This window comes from Scylla paramamosain, unplaced genomic scaffold (genome assembly GCF_035594125.1).
Source record: "Scylla paramamosain isolate STU-SP2022 unplaced genomic scaffold, ASM3559412v1 Contig44, whole genome shotgun sequence".
Lineage (NCBI taxonomy): Eukaryota > Metazoa > Arthropoda > Malacostraca > Decapoda > Portunidae > Scylla > Scylla paramamosain.
This window is the reverse complement of record NW_026973709.1, coordinates 522,501-540,000: the sequence shown is the minus strand read 5'-3', so window position 1 is coordinate 540,000 and position 17,500 is coordinate 522,501. Positions and strand designations below refer to the sequence as shown.

Genomic DNA, 17,500 nt, shown 5'->3' with positions numbered 1-17,500 from the left:
TTTTGGTGTTTTTTTGGTGTTTTGGTGTGTTGTGGTGTGTTTTTGGGTGTTTCTGGGTGTGTTTTATGGGTGTTTTGGTGTGTTTTGGTGTGTTTTTGGGTGGGTGTGTTTTGGTGTGTTTTTTGGGTGTTTTGGTGTGTTTTTTGGGTGTTTTGGTGTGTTTTTGGGTGTTTTGGTGTGTTTTGGGGTGTTTTTTTTTTTTTTTTTTTTGCATAGTGATGATAAGCAACAGCACAGACTCACACAGCCAACACACAGCCACCAGCACTGCAACACACCTTCACACACCCACACAGCATCACTCAAACACAGCCACAGACTCACACAGCCAACACACAGCCACCAGCACTGCAACACACCTTCACACACCCACACAGCATCACTCAAACACAGCCACAGACTCACACAGACAACACACAGCCACCAGCACTGCAACACACCTTCACACACCCACACAGCATCACTCAAACACAGCCACAGACTCACACAAGCAACACACAGCCACCAGCAATGCAACACACCTTCAGACACCCACACAGCATCACTCAAACACAGCCACAGACTCACACAGCCAACACACAGCCACCAGCACTGCAACACACCTTCACACACCCACACGAAGACCACAAACACACACAGCATCACTCGGACACAGCCACAGACTCACCTATAGTACACAGCATGTAGTATAACGCCAGTGAGGTAGCTGATGGCACACAGGACAGCAGAAATTATGATGAAAGTGTCGTATTTGAAAGTGTCGTATGATGAAAGTATTTGTCGTCCAGCCAGCAGATCCCCAAGGCAAGCAGCACTAGGTTCTCGATGAAGGCTAGGACTAAAAACAACACCTGTGGGGGGGTAGGGGGTGAGATAGCAGCGATGGGGGGAAGGGAGGGAGAGAATGAAAAATTTGTGTTAGCTTAAGTCATTGAATACTGCTTCAATATCAAACCTAACATGACTTAACCTAACTTAACGTAACTTAACGTAACTTAACCTAACCCAGCCTGACCTAACCTCACTGCAGCCTCACCTGTATCACTACGGTTGAATGACGACGCGCCCTCTGCTTTTTGACAGCCGAGGGCCTCTCCAACCTGAAGTACACCAGCGTAGAAGCAATGGTGCCAAGGAAAACGTAGAAATATGGACGCAGGTACATGAAAAAACACTGGCAACAGTAAAACGGTGTGCGTACTGGCAACACTGAACTGCGGGTGAAAGAAAACGGGGTCTTTTAATGTGTTGTTGGGTGTTTTTTTTTTTTTTGGTTTTTATGGGTTTTTATGGGTGTTTTTGGGTGTTTTGGTGTTTTAGTGTGTTTTTGGGGTGTTTATAGGTGTTTTTTGGTGTTTTGGGTGTTTTTGGAGTATATTTGGAGTTTTTTTGGTGTTTTTTGGTAATTCTTGGGTGTTTTTGGTGTGTTTTAGGGTGTTTAAAGATGTTTTTTGGGTGTTTTGGGCATGTTTTTTGGGTGTTTTGGGGTGTTTTAGGGTGTTCTGGGGTGTTTTAGGTATTTTGGGGTGTCTTTTAGGTGTGTTGTGAATTATAGTGTTTGTTTCATAGTGTTTAGCTTGTGTGTGTCCTTGTGTCACCTGCCACACACACACACACACACACACACACACACACACACACACACACACACACACACACACACACACACACTCACCTCTCCTCCAGCTTGAGTTTAAACACCAGCACCACCACAAAGTGTACACCCAACACCACAAACACCTTCCACGTGTGTGCCAGGGTGAACACCGTACAGGCGATGGCGCGGGACACCACCTGCGGACACATTATTATTATTATTATTATTATTATTATTATTATTATTACTATTACTATTATTATTATTATTATTATTGTTACTATTACTATTTGAAACTCATAATTATACCTAAACACACACACACACACACACACACAAACAAAAAATAAATTAATAAATAAATGAATAAATAAGTGAAAAAAAAATTTAAACCCCAAAATTTACTTATAAGATAAAAAACACCATCAAAATTCACAAGCAGATAAAAAAAACACCCTTAAACACCCAAAAAAACACACCAAAAACACCCCAAAACATCCTTAAATTCACTAAACACCCCAAAAATAACCAAAAACACCCAAAAACACCCTTAAATATCCCAAAAATACCCAAAAACACCCTTTAATACCCAAAAACACCCTTAAATATCCCAAAAACACCCTTAAACACCGTTATATACCCAAAAACACCCAAAAACACCCTTAAATATCCCAAAAACACCCAAAAACACCTTAAATATCCCAAAAACACCCAAAAACACCCAATAACATCCTTAAATACCCCCCCCAAAAAAAACACCCTTAAATACCCCAAAAACACCCTTAAACATCCTTAAACACCCAAAAACACCCCAAAACACTAAAAAACACACACAAAACCAAAAAAAACACTTTCACAAACCCAAACACACTTAAAAACACAAGATACACAATTAAACCGGCCCTAAGAACCGTACCTGGAAGAATATTGCGAACAGGAGGGGCAGTGCATTTAAAATAGTCAGCCCTCCGAGTTTGGAGAACCTGTGGTAGGATGTGAAGGACCAGGTGAGGGACACAAGGGAGATGAGGACAGAGAACACCGGTTTGGAGAGCTGTGTGTTGTGGCCCAGTGGTGACAAAGACAGGATGCTGCCCAGTGTCACGTCCTTAACCTGTTGTGGGAAAGTTGTGGTGTTAGTTGTGGTTGTAGGAGGAAGAGGAGGAGGAGGAGAAGGGGTGGAGATGATGGAGTGGTTGTCTTGGGTGTTTTTTGTGTGTTTTTGTGTGTTTTGTGATGTTTTTGGGTGGTTTTGGGTGTTTTGTGGTGTTTTTGGGTGTTTTTAGGGTACTAATGGGTGTTTTTGTAATTTTTGAGTGTTTTTGGGTATTTCTGGGTGTTTTTGGGGTGTTTTTGGGTGTTTCAGTGTGTTTTTTTGGTGTTTTTGTGTGTTTTGGGATGTTTTTGGGTGTTTTAGAGGTGTTTTTGGGTGTTTTAGGGTGTTTCAGTTTTTTTTTTTTTGTACTTAAACCAAAACACCCCCACACACCCACAAACACCCACAAACACACACACAAACGCACCTGGTCCAACTCAGTGTAATGCGTCCCAACGATATACAGCTGCAGAATTAACTGAAAGGCCGACTCGAGTGTGGCCTCCATGACGTTGGTGATTGCGACCCTCATCTGCGCGACATGCTTAAGGTCATAATATTTTCTGATCTCCATGTCCCTCATGTGGTGCCGGTAGGTCTTGGTAGGCCCGTGGGGGGGGAAAGCTGTTGTACGATTTTGAGTCCACCTGTAAGAGTGCCTGCGTTAGTCCTGGGTGGGTCTGAGGAGATGTACAGTGCGCCTGGTGTTGTTTTTGGGTGTTTTTTGGTGTTTTTTGGTGTTAAATGGTGGTTTTTGGGTGTTATTGGGGTATTTTTTGGTGTTAAATGATGGTTTTTGGGTGTTTTGGGGCATTTAAAGGTATTTTTGGTGTTTTTTCACTAGTTATATTAATTTAAGGGGTAACTAAATTAGAAAATGGGTGTTTTGAGGTGTTTTTGGTGTGTTTTTGGGTATGTTTTTGGGTGTTTTGGCTAGGTTAGTTAACTTAGGGATGGATGAAATAGAAAATGGGTGTTTTGGGGTGTTTTTACAGTGTTTTTGGGTATTTAAGGGTATTTTTTAAATTTCTGGCCTAAGTTAAGTCAGGGGTGGATGAAATAGAAAATGGGTGTTTTTGGAGTGTTTCTGGGTGTTTTTGGGGTGTATGAAAGGGACTGAGTGTTTAAAGGATAAAGGAAAATGAATAAGTGTGTTTGGGTGTGTTTGGGGGTGTTTTGGGTGTGTTTGGAAGTGTTTTTGGGGTGTTTTTGCGGTGTTTGAAGGGGACTGAGCGTTTAAAGGGTAAAGGAAAATGAATAAGTGTGTTTGGGTGTGTTTAGGGGTGTTTTGGGTGTGTTTGGAAGTGTTTTTTCGGTGTTTTTGGGGTGTTTGAAGGGGACTGAGTGTTGGAAGGGTAAAGGAAAATGAATAAGTGTGTTTGGGTGAGTTTTGGACTGTTTTGGTGTTTATGGGGTGTTTTTGGGATGTTTTGGTGTGTTTTGCAGTGTTTTGTGGTGTTTGGAGGTGAATAACAGTGTTTTTTGGGTGTTTTAGTGTGTGTGTGTGTGTGTGTGTGTGTGTGTGTGTGTGTGTGTGTGTGTGTGTGTGTGTGTGTGTGTCAACATCATACCCCAAAGATTTCAAAATACACACACATACACCCATGCACACAGAAAAATTAAATATATATACATGAAAAGTGTAATAATAATAATAATAATAATAATAATAATAATAATAATAATAATAATAATAATAATAATAGTAGAATATAACAAGCTACTATTGGGGATTTATTTAGTAGTAGTAGTAGTAGTAGTAGTAGTAGTAGTAGTAGTAGTAGTAGTTCTACATAACAATACTAATATGCTGAGAGAGAGAGAGAGAGAGAGAGAGAGAGAGAGAGAGAGAGAGAGAGAGAGAGAGAGAGAGAGAGAGAGAGAGAGAGAGAGAGAGAGAGAGAGAGAGAGAGAGAGGGAGAGAGAGGAGAGAGAGAAATTAAGTAAAAACAAACAAACAAACAACAACAACAACAACAACAACAACAACAACAACAACAACAACCTAACCTAACCAAACCCCAACCATTTAAAAACGCCCCCAACCTGACCTGACCCAACCCGACCCGACCCGATCCAACCTGACTTGACCCCAGTACCTTGCTCTGTGAAGGGGGGAAAAGTGAGTTGCTGGGCTCAGAGGCAACCCCCCCACTGGCAGGTTGTGCCTCTCTTTGTTATCAACCTGTGGGGGAGAGGGGGGTAGGGGGCAAGGGGGATAGGGGGCAAAGGGGTAGGGGGGGGTGTATGTTAGCTTGAGTTAAGTTGGATTACAGGAATTATTACTGTTATTATTGTTATTTTTGTTATCATGGTGTGTGCGAGAGAGAGAGAGAGAGAGAGAGAGAGAGAGAGAGAGAGAGAGAGAGAGAGAGAGAGAGAGAGAGAGAGAGAGAGAGAGAGAATTTTAAGTAAGTTTTCTCAATATCTACCTTCCCTCCCTCCCTTCCTCTCTCCCTCCTCCTTCTCCTCCTCTTTTAACCTCACACACACACACACACACACACACACACACAGAGCTCCCACAAAAATAAATAAATAAATAAATAAAATAAACAAAACAAATAAATAAAAATAAAATAATTAAATAAATAAAAAAAAAAAACACCTATCAACTCAAACTAAAAAAAACCCTATCCACTTGGAAACTCCCACCCAAACACCCTTAAACACTAAAAAACACCTTAAAATATACAAAACACCCCAAAAAAACATTCCAAAAACACCCAAGAACACCCTTGAACACCCCAAAAACACACCAAACACCCCAAAAATATTGAAAACACCCCAAAACAAACCAAAACACACCCAAAAACACCCAAGAACACCCTTGAACACCCCAAAAACACACCAAACACCCCCAAAATATTGAAAAACACTCCAAAACAAACCAAAACACATCCAAAAACACCCCAAAAACACCCAAAAACACCCCACACACCCAAAAACACCCCAAAACACCCAAAACACACCAAAACACCCCAAACACACCCAAAAAACACCAAAAACAAACCAAAAACACCCCAAAATGCACACATTCACCCCAAAGCACCCCATAGACAGTACATACCCCAACCTCCTGCATCTGACGCACTGTGACGTTCATGTGCTTCATCTGCGCGTAAGTATTTTCGAGGTACGCCATGACGGGGGCCAGGGGGGTGAGAAATATGAGCGTTTACAACGATACACGCAAAAACGAAGGTAGCAGTTTGAAAATGGGAAGGATATCTTGCTGCGTCACATGAATGTACAGATTCCAAGTGGACAACAGGGTAATTGGCAGCAGGATGAAGAAAACGGTGAGTAGGAAATTGATCTTGTCTGGGTTGTCTGTTAGGTTGGCGAGGAATCCTTCTGCTTCCTGGGAGAGAGAGGGAGAGAGAGGGAGGGAGACATTGAGGGGTTTTTAGAGAGATGGGTAAATGTGTGTGTGTGTGTGTGTGTGTGTGTAGGGTGGTTTTTTTTGTGTTTTTTTGTGTTTTGGGGTGTTTTTGTGTGTTTTGGATGTTTTAGAGTGCTTTTTGGGGTACTTTTCAGTGTTTTTTGTGTGTTTTTCAGTGTTTTTTGTGTGTTTTTGAGTGTTAGTGGGGTATTTTTGAGTGTTTTTGTGGGTGTTTTGTGAGTTTTGTGGGTTTTGTGTGTTTTTGTGGGTTTTTGAGTGTCTTTTTTGTGTTTTTTGTGTGTTTTTGGACATCTTGGGATGTTTTATGAGATGTTTCAGGGTGACAAAATGTGTTTCTGGGTAATTTGGGTGTTTTTGGGGTGTTACTGTTTGTATGTGGCTGTCTGGGTGTGTTAGTATGTGTTTCTTGGTGTTTCTTGTGTTTTTGGATGGTAAAGTGTGTTTAAGTATCATTTGAGTGCATTTTGAGTTTATTTCAGCCTTTTACATATAGTTCAACAAACAAACACACACACGCACTCACCTCCTCCTTGCCATCCACCAGCACCACCATCTCCTCGGACAGGGAATGATTAGCACTCGTCATGTTCCTCGTCCCCACCACATCGGAGTCATTGATGCTCTTCAGGTAATCTTGATGGTACTCCACCGCCAGCAGAATGTCGGTGTACACGTCTAGGTAGTAAAAAACCGACGGAAGCAGAAAACAAGAGAGAAAGAACCAAAAATTCCAGCAGTGGCGTTGTGCTCTCGTCGACTCGTACATGGCCTGCAGCTGAGCGCGGGCCTTCGAACTGGCCTCTGTCGTTCCCAGTTGCACGCGAAGACACATCTCCGCGCTAGGCTTGGTTGAGTGCAGGAGCTTCTCGCACTCCAGCACGCACACCACTGCGTTGTCGTACTGCCCCAAGTTGTTCCGTTCGGTGTAAAATTGCAGGAGTGTTTCGCCGTTTGTCGCCTTGCAATGCACCTTGCGGACCAGGCTGTACTCGAGGAACCGCTGCACAATGTCGTACCTGTGGGGTTGCTTTGGTTAGGTTAGGTTTGGTTTGGTTCAGTTTGGGGTGTTTTTTGGTGTTTTTTTTTTGGTGTTTTTTGTTGAATTAAAGTCTTTTTGGGTTTAAAAGTGTTTCTGGGTGTTTTGAAGTGTTTTTTTGCTGAGTTGAAACGTTTTTGGGTGTTTTGGGGTTTTAAAAGTGTGTTTTTGTGTGTTTTTTGGGTGTTTTTGTTGAGTTGGTGTTTTTGTTTGGATGTGGAGTTTTAAAGATGTTTTTTTTTGTTGTTTTTGTTAAGTTAAAGTGTTTTGGGGTGTTTTTTGGGGTTTTGAAGGGTGTTTTTGGGTGTTTTTGTTAAGTTGAAGTGTTTATGGTTATTTTTTAGGGTGTTTTAGGGAGTTTTGGTTAAATTAAAGTGTTTATGGGTGTTTTTGGGTTTTGTTGTGGTTTTAAAGTGTTTTTGTGTGTTTTTGTTAAGTTGAAGTGCTCATGGTTATTTTTTTGGGGGGTTTTAAAGGGTGTTTTTGGGTGTTGTTGGAGTTTTTGTTAAGTTAAAGTGTTTATGAGTGGTTTTTGTGGTTTTAAGGGGTGTTTTTGGGTTTTTTTGTTAAGATAAAGTGTTTATGAGTGGTTTTTGTGGTTTTAAAGGGTGTTTTTGGGTGTTTTTGTTAAGATAAAGTGTTTATGAGTGGTTTTTGCAGTTTTAAAGGGTGTTTTTGGTGTTTTTTTTTGGTTTTTAAAGGGTGTTTTTTTTTGTGTGTGTTTTTGATAAGTGCAAGAGTATTATGTGTTGTTCTGTAGTGATCCTAATCTTCCTTCTCCTCCTCTTTTACAAACCCTAAGCCTCCACCTCCTCCCTCACTCTTCTTCTTCTTCCTCCTCCTCCACCTCCTCCTCTTCCTCCTTCTGTACAAATTCTAAATCTCTTTCTCCTCCTGTTATAAGCTCTAAACCTCCACTCCTCCTCCTCCTCCTCTTCCTGTACAAATTCTAAATCTCTTTCTCCTCCTCTTATAAGGTCGAGACCTCCACTCCTCCTCCCTCACTCACTCACTCACTCACTCACTCACTCCTCCTCCTCCCTCACCTGCTGGCATTGATGGCGTAGTAAACAGGCGTATAACCGATCTTATTGCAGCATATCAGGAGCATATCAATTACCGTCACATTTCCGTTCTTGGCCGCCATGTGCAGAGCTGACCCCCCCGCGGTTATCGACGAGGTTCAGACGTGTGCCAGCATTAATCAGCTGTTGAACGCAGGCCAGCTGGTTGTTCCGGATCGCGACAAACAGCGGGGTTTCACCTTGGTTGTTGCGTACGTCTGGTGATACCTTGAGGTTGTGAGGTTAGGTTAGTTTGGGTTGTGTAGGGGTAATAACACTCCAAAACATCCCAAAACACCCTTAAATATCCCTAAAACATACCAAAAACATCCCAAAACACCCTTAAATATCCCCAAAACATACCAAAAACATCCCAAAAGACCCTTAAATATACCCAAAACATACCAAAAACATCCCAAAACACCCTTAAATATCCCCAAAACATACCAAAAACATCCCAAAACACCCTTAAATATCCCTAAAACATACCAAAAACATCCCAAAACACCCTTAAATATCCCTAAAACATACCAAAAAACATCCCAAAACACCCTTAAATATACCTAAAACATACCAAAACACCTTAAATATCCCTAAAATATACAAAACATCCCAAAACACCCTTAAATATCCCCAAAACATACCAAAAACATCCCAAAACACCCTTAAATATCCCAAAAACATACCAAAAACATCCCAAAACACCCTTAAATATCCCTAAAACATACCAAAAACATCCCAAAACACCCTTAAATATCCCTAAAACATACCAAAACACCTTAAATATCCCTAAAATATACAAAACATCCCAAAACACCTTTAAATATCCCCAAAACATACCAAAAACATCCCAAAACACCCTTAAATATCCCAAAAACATACCAAAAACATCCCAAAACACCCTTAAATATCCTAAAAACATACCAAAAACATCCCAACACACCCTTAAATATCCCCAAAACATACCAAAAAATCCCAAACACCCTTAAATATCCCTAAAACATACCAAAAACATCCCAAAACACCCTTGAATATCCCTAAAACATACCAAAAACATCCCAAAACATCCTTAAATATCCCCAAAACATACCAAAAACATCCCAAAACACCCTTAAACACCCAAAAACAACCTTAAACACCCCAAAACACCCTTTAACACTCCAATAACATCCCAAAACACCCTTAAATATCCCCAAAACATACCAAAAACATCCCAAAACATCCTTACACACCCAAAAACAACCTTAAACACTCCAAAACACCCTTTAACACTCCAAAACACACCCCAAACACTGCAAAACACATTCAAAACACACCAAAACACTCCTAAAGCACCCTTAAACACCCAAAACTATCCGCAAACCACTGCAAACATCCAAAAAACACTTTTAACCATCCCCAAAACACCCAAAACTACCCCAAAAAACACTGCAAACACTCCAAAAACACCCAAAACCCCAAAAAACACACCAAATTTCCCTACACATCCAAAAAACACCCCAAAAAAAACACACTAACCTCCGCAACACACCCCAAACACTACAAACACCCCCAAAAACACCCCAAAACGCCCCTAAGCACACCTTCAGGGACAGAAGCCGATGCATCATGTTCGGGTAGCCTTGCTGGGCAGCCAGGTGGAGCAGGGTGAAGCCGTCTGACCTGGCCGCGTCAAGAGAACACACGGCAGTTTCTTCAATGACCCGAACTATGCAGAGACCAACCTCCTCACGAGATATTATCCTCCAGTCCTTGTCTGTTGGGTTAGGTTAGGTTAGGTTACGTTAGATTGGGTTGGGTTAGGTTAGGTTAGGTTAGGTTAAGCTAGGTTAGGTTAGGTTAGGTTAGATTAGGTTAGGTTAGGTTAGGTTAAGGTAGGTTAGGTTAGGTTGGGTTAGGTTAGGTTAGGTTAAGTTACGTTATGTTAGATTGGGTTAGGTTAGGTTAGGTTAAGCTAGGTTAGGTTAGGTTAGGTTAGGTTAAGCTAGGTTAGGTTAGGTTAGGTTAGGTTAAGCTAGGTTAGGTTAGGTTAGGTTAGGTTAAGCTAGGTTAGGTTAGGTTAGGTTAAGCTAGGTTAGGTTAGGTTAGGTTAGGTTAGGTTAGGTTAAGCTAGGTTAGGTTAGGTTAGGTTAGGTTAGGTTAAGCTAGGTTAGGTTAGGTTAGATTAGGTTAGTTTAGGTTAGGTTAGGTTAGGTTGGGTTAGGTTAGGTTAGGTTGGGTTAGGTTAGGTTAGGTTAGGTTAGATTGGGTTAGGTTGGGTTAGGTTAGGTTAGGTTAGATTGAGTTAGGTTAGGTTAGGTTAGGTTACGTTAGGTTAGGTTAGGTTGGGTTACGTTAGGTTAGGTTAGGTTGGGTTAGGTTAGGTTAGGTTAGGTTAGATTGGGTTAGGTTAGGTTAGGTTGGGTTAGGTTAAGTTAGGTTAGGTTAAGTTAGGTTAGGTTAGGTTAGGTTAGACTGGGTTAGGTTTGGTTAGGTTAAGCTAGATTAGGTTAGGTTAGATTGGGTTAGGTTAGGTTAGGTTAGGGGGTGTCTCTCTCTCTCTCTCTCTCTCTCTCTCTCTTACTCTCAATACATACTCAATCTCTCTCTCTCTCTCTCTACCTCACAAACACACAAACTCTGTCTCTCTCTCTCTTTTTATGTTTCTGTCTATATATTCCTCTCTCTCTCTCTCTCTCTCTCTCTCTCTCTCTCTCTCTCTCTCTCTCTCTCTCTCTCTCTCTCTCACCTTCAGCAGAAAGAGAGGCGTTCTCCTGCAGCAGGGTGTTGACAATACTAGTGTGGCCGGCAAAGGTGGCCAGCCCCAGTGGAGTGCGGCCCAACCGATCACAAGCATCCACCTGTAGAAGAGGCGGTGGTGGTGGTAGTAGTGGTGGTGGTGGTGGTGGTGGTTGAAACAGTGAACATGGCTGAACAAACTGTCTCTCTTGTGGATGTCAACAAAACTAAGTTAATTTGTGTTTTTTTCAGTTGAATGATGAAATGTAATTGTTTATGAAGGGCAGGTAAGTTTGGTTTACTGTGCTGGTCAGGGGGGCTAGGTGGGGGGCAGTCAAGGGTGCCAACATAACACAAGGGTCTCACTAAAAGCCTTTCTTCCTTCTAGTTGAAATGGCAAGGGTTTTCAAGGGTGTTTTTAAGGTTCTAGTGACAGATTAACAAGATTTCTACATTCAAAAGGCTCTATTTGAAGTGGCAAGGGTTTTCAAGAGTGTTTTTATGATTCTAGTGACAGATTAACAAGATTTCTACATTCAAAAGGCTCTAGTTGAAGTGGTGAGGGCTTTTCAAGGGTGTTTTTAAGGTTCTAGTGACAGATTAACAAGATTTCTACATTCAAAAGGCTCTAGTTGAAGTGGTGGGGGCTTTTCAAGGGTGTTTTTAAGGTTCTAGTGACAGATTAACAAGATTTCTACATTCCAAAGGCTGTAGTTGAAGTGACAAGGGTTTTCAAGGGTGTTTTTAAGGTTCTAGTGGCAGATTAACAAGATTTCTACATTCCAAAGACTCTAGTTGAAGTGGCAAGGGTTTTCAAGGGTGTTTTTAAGGTTCTAGTGGCAGATTAACAAGATTTCCACATTCCAAAGGCTCTAGTTGAAATGGTGAGGGTTTTCAAGGGTATTTTTAAGGTTCTAGTGGCAGATTAACAAGATTTCTACATTCCAAAGGCTCTAGTTGAAGTGGCAAGGGTTTTCAAGAGTGTTTTTATGGTTCTAGTGGCAGATTAACAAGATTTCTACATTCCAAAGGCTCTACTTGAAATGGTGAGGGTTTTCAAGGGTATTTTTAAGGTTCTAGTGACAGATTAACAAAAATTTCTACATTCCAAAGGCTCTAGTTGAAGTGGCAAGGGTTTTCAAGGGTGTTTTTAAGGTTCTAGTGGCAGATTAACAAGATTTCTACATTCCAAAGACTGTGTAGTTGAAGTGACAAGGGCTTTCAAGAGTATTTTTAAGGTTCTAGTGGCAGATTAACAATATTTCTACATTCCAAAGGCTCTACTTGAAGTGATGAGGGTTTTCAAGAGTATTTTTACAGTTCTAGCGACAGATTAACAACACTTCTGCATTATCAACCCCCCCCCTCTCTCTCTCTCTCTCTCCCCACACACTCACAGACAAGCCCCGAACAAGGAGGTCAACCACCAGGTCATCGTAACCCTTCGATGCCGCCCAGTGGAGGAGAGTTGATCCCACGTGGAACTTCAAAATAGGCTCCACCCGTTCCAGTCCTCTCTCGGTGCCTGTGTGGAGGATTGGATTGCATTAAAAAGGGTCCAAAGGGGGTTTTAAGGGTTCTAATCCTATTCAAGGGGAGTTTTAGGGGTTCTGATCCTATTTAGAAAAGTTTAAGGGGTTCTGAATCTGTTTTTCAGTCTGTAAAGAGAGTTAGAAGCGTTATTATTACTTCCTGTGCCTAAAAAAGGGATTACTCATGCTAAAAATGGTGTTTAATCCTATACTTGCGCTTATAGATGAGATAGGAGGTAATAGAGAGGTTTCGGCTGTGTTTAATCCCATTCCTACATCTATAGATGACATGAAGGGGGTGAATTTGTGATATATAGGGTAATAATGAGGTTTTAATGGTGTTTAATCCTATTACTGTGCTTATAGATGAGATAGAGGATAATAAAGAAGTTTTGGCTGTGTTTAATCCCATTCCTACGTCTATAGATGACATAAACCTAACCTAACCTAACCTGACATATTCTCACCTCTCATGAACTTGTACCATTCACAGCCACCTTCCATACCTTTCTCCCTTAAAGATTGAATCACTCTTCTTTCACTCTTCACTTTAGCATTCATTATCATTCGTCTTGTCAACCGCTGCTGCTTCACATACGCTGCCCATGCATTCTGATACTCATTCTCTGCCTCATCGCTTTCATGCCTCTTTTTCCTCAGCCATCTACACTGTCTACTCATTCTCTTTCGCTCCTTCCTAGCTGCTCTGATTTCATCATTCCACCATGGTTTACATACATTCTTTCTTCTACCTACTCTCACAAACCCTATCTGGTTCTCAGCAGCACCCCTCACGTCCTCAACCAGTTTCTCATTCAGATGCTCCACGTCATGCACACTTTCGTCGTCCCAGCTTCTCTCACTCAGATCAACCTGAAAGTTCTCCCACCCTACATCTCTCAGTCTCCACTTCTTTTTCTTACTTGCCACTTTCACTTCATTCCCACCCTGCATCAAGCACTCCACCACCAGCATGTTGTGATCGGACACAATATCAACCAAACCATCCTCATCTATCCACATGTGCGACACAATTTCACGCATTCTTCCATTCACCAACATGTAGTCAATTGCCGATTCCTGTTCTCTTGCACTCCAAGTCACACGCCCCTCTGCCAAAGTAACATTCAGATTTTCCAGCCCCAGTTCAAGGAACTCTCCAAGCATTTCACCATTCCTGTTCACCTGTTCCCCCAGTATTCCCACATGAGCATTCATGTCACCCATAACTAGCACTCTCTCCTCTCCATGCTCTCTCACAACTTTCTTAAGTATGTCATACTTCCTCCTATTTTCCCTCTCTGCTCTTTCACCCATGACAGTCATGTAGGCTACCACCAGTACCACCTTCTCTGGTCTGCCACGACCATCCATGCATTCCACTCTTACTGCAAGCACATCCTCACTACTTGTACACTCCACCACATCAATCTCCTCTACTTTCAGTCCTCTTTCTTTCTTGTAGAGTAGGGCTACGCCTCCTCCCAGTGTTTCCTGTGCCTTACGCCCCTTTCCAATCATAACATACTCGCATCCCTCCATTCGTACATCATCTCTCAGGTGAGTCTCAGTGAGCCCGACTGAGTCAAACCTCCACTCCCTGAGCTCCTTGCATACATCCTCAAACTTGCCCACACCCCATCCTCTCACATTCATACAGCCAATCTTCACACATTTACTTGCTCTTTTCTTCCATGTTTGCTGACATCAGTGGGTCCTCCTCATCATGCGTCGTCCACACAACACACCTGCCTCGCCCTCATCCACTCGGCCAGTCGACGTCCTAGCCTCTCATTCCCGTTGTGGTTGAGGTGGACCCCGTCTCTCCCGAAGAATTTGTCCTGGTCGAGGATCCCATCCATGTCCAGGAAGCTCATGTTGCCCTTCTTCTCTGTCATCCATTCCATCTTGACCTTCATGAGTTCCATGCATATCTTGCGGTTCGTTTCTCTTCTGATCTTCTCATACTGCACTCCTTCCCGTGGGCGCTGCAGGACCCCCACCACAGCCACACACATCTTCTCTTCTGCTGCCCTCACTGCTTCTATCACTTCCTTTACTGTGTCTTCAGCACTTGCCTCTACTAAGTTGTTGCCTCCTCCTTGGACAACTAGCAGGCTTCTCTCTTCCATTTCTTGCACTTCTTCCTTGACTTTCCTCTTGACGTCTTGGATCTTAGCACCTCCCATGCTGGTGCACTCAATTTCCCTTCTCACAAAGTCGGGAGTCTTCCTTACCATGCTGTCTCCAATGACACGTACTGGGGCTTTCTTGATTACCATTCTCTTCTTCCTTGGGCGTCTGTCTGTTCTGGCCACTTCCACCACTTCTTGCTGGTCTTTTCTCTCTTCAGTCTTCGTCGTCTGTGCTTCTGCCTCTTTCATCAGGTTTTCTGTCTGGGTGCTCTGCTCCACTCTCTCTTCTTTTTCTTCATCCTGGTTCCTCCATTCATTGAGGCTCTTGCTCAGGCATTCCCTGCAGAGGAACACCAGAAGCTCGAACCCCAGCGCCTTCATGTTGGCCTCCCTCATGCCCACACAGGCTACATGGAACCAGGCCATGCATCTCTCGCATGCCACAGCCCTTTGCCTGTTCGCCACACTCTCCTCGCATGAACCACACGCGCTCATCACCATTTTCAGGGTATTTCAGCACACAGGCGAGAGAAACAAACCACAAAACTCAGAGAAAACTCAGAGAGCAAGGCAAAGCCACTTGTACACACTCGGAGCGGAGGGTCTTGATCTTGATCTTGATCTTGATGGTACAGGTGGCACAGGATCACTCCTGAGCCAGGCCTTTGGATCGGCAACTCCTGTAGAAAGGGGGAAAAAAAAAAAGAGAAACGAACAGCATCCTCTATCCTAATTGTTCATACACCTGGCACGCCACATTCTCTCCAGAAACTCTTTCACCGCCTCAATCATCCTTTCATTGGCCTCTCTACACAGTCCCAGCAACAACACCATCCATTCCTTTCCTGTCTTCTCCACTCTTTCATTCCTATCATGCCCTAACTCAGTCAGTATCACTTGCATCATCTCATTCCTGTCTCTGGCATACTGCACACACTCCAGCACCACATGTTCCACCGTCTCATCCTCTCCCATGTCACACATCTGGCACACTTTGCTGCGGGACTCAGACCACCTGTAACTCCTTGCATTCACATCCATACACTGTGCCCTCGCTCGGAAGAGAAGATCACCGCCCAGGCTTCCATCATACCACCTTTCATACCTCGGGGCCTCTTTCTCCTTGTACCATTCCAGGGTCTTCTTTCTTTCCATCTCATTCTTCCATTCATTCAGTCCCACACATTTCACTTCTTTGTCTATCTCATTCTTCCATTTTCTCACATCCCATTCGGCTCCCACTCTTCCTCCTCTTGTTACCACCCATTCACGCTCATTTTGATTCCTCCCAGCCATTCTTATCGCCCACACAACTTGCAATCCATTCCTGTCTGTCATTCTCATGCATCTCTTCCTCCATTTGCTTCCACTTTCATTCCACAGGTACACCTTCCTTGCTATTCTTGCATCATCCATTCTCTCAAGCCTAATCTTGTACCTAAGTGTGGCTTTTGTCAGTCTTTCTCTGAAGGTGCTCCATCCCATGTCACCTCTCAAGGCTTCAACTGCTGTGCACCTCGGTGCACTCAGTGCCATCCTTGCTACTTTGTTCTGGCCCACTTCTAACTTATCAATTTCACTTTCATTCCATGCAATCACATCCATACCATACATTATACATGGCACAGCCACACTCTTCCACACTTCTCTCAACACATCATACTTACTTGCTCTCATCCTTGCCGCGCTTCCCAATCGACCTACCCACTGGTTTACCATACTTATCTTTTCATTCTTTGCCTTTGCACACCCACTAGGACTCATTCCACATCCCTAAGTACTTGTATTCTTGCACCTGTCTCAACTCATTCTCTCCAAGTCTCCATACCACATTACTTTCATCCTCTGATCTATTCACAATCATTACTTTGCTTTTCTCACTGCTAAACCTTACTCCAAAGTCTTTACCATAGCCATCCACTACATCCAACAAACTTTGAAGCTCATCTGCCGATTCACTCATAACAACTACATCATCTGCATAAAGGAGCACACATACTTTATCATTCCCCACACTTACCCCCTACATTCATTCTTCTCATCCTGGCTGCTAGCTCCTCTGTATACAGGCTAAAAAGGGTTGGTGACAATATACAGCCCTGCCTAACTCCTCTCTCACTCTTCACCCAGTCTGTTTCTATGTCTCCTAGCCTGTATCTAGCTCTTGTGTCCACATACATACTTTGCACTACGTTAACTATCTTTGCACTCAATCCAATCTTTTCTAAGACTCTACCTAACATTTCTCTGTTCACTCTATCATAAGCTTTCTCTATATCCAAAAAACCTAGGTACAATTTACCCCCATCATTCCTTTTTCTTCTCAATCATTTCATTCACCACAAACATATTGTCCTCAGCTCTCCTGTCCCTACGAAAACCATTCTGTTCTTCACCCAGCACTCCAGCTCTCTCAATCCATTTACACAGTCTCTCATTCAACACTGCACTGAAAACTTTACCTACTGTATTCACTAATGCAATTGGCCTGTAGTTCTTCAGCTCATTCTTACTCTTAAATCCTCCCTTATGTAACAGACACACTCGGCTCTCATTCCACTTTCTTGGCACTCTCTCTTCATCCCACACTCGGTTGAATAACTCAGTCATTCTGTCTATCACTACCTCCCCACCATTCTTGTAGAACTCATAGGGTATATCATCTGGACCTGCTGCCTTGCCATTCTTCTGCCTTCTCACACACCTCTCCACTTCATCCCTACTGATTCTTTCATCCAGTTCATCTGCATTCTTCCTTTCCAGTGTTACACATTCTTCTCTCACACTAAACATCTCTTTGTTAATCTTGATCTTGTCCTTGTTTCCTGCATGCTTTCTATCAGTTAGTCTTTGGTTCTGTTAATTTTTTCAACTTAATATTTTCATTCCTGTTAATATACTACTGTTGTTGTTGTT

General features: G+C 42.7%; 1 protein-coding gene and 1 pseudogene across 1 annotated transcript; both read right to left on the bottom strand.

Moving 5' to 3' along the window:
* The window catches only part of LOC135098085 (uncharacterized), a 15,128-nt pseudogene extending 2,175 nt beyond the window's left edge, over positions 1–12,953 (bottom strand).
* A 1,170-nt stretch (positions 12,954–14,123) lies between these two features.
* LOC135098070 (uncharacterized) lies at positions 14,124–17,362 on the bottom strand. Its single transcript, XM_064000282.1, has 2 exons — positions 17,051–17,362; positions 14,124–15,264 (listed from the first exon to the last, which is right to left on the bottom strand). The coding sequence occupies exon 2, from the start codon at positions 15,083–15,085 to the stop codon at positions 14,174–14,176; it is 912 nt and encodes a 303-aa protein (XP_063856352.1). The 5' UTR covers positions 15,086–15,264; positions 17,051–17,362; the 3' UTR covers positions 14,124–14,173.
* Positions 17,363–17,500: the final 138 nt, after the last annotated feature.

What these genes read in the sequence shown, in the direction of transcription:
- LOC135098070 (XM_064000282.1), bottom strand. Translation starts at nt 15,085, where the DNA reads ATGGTGATGAGCGCGTGTGGTTCATGCGAGGAGAGTGTGGCGAACAGG.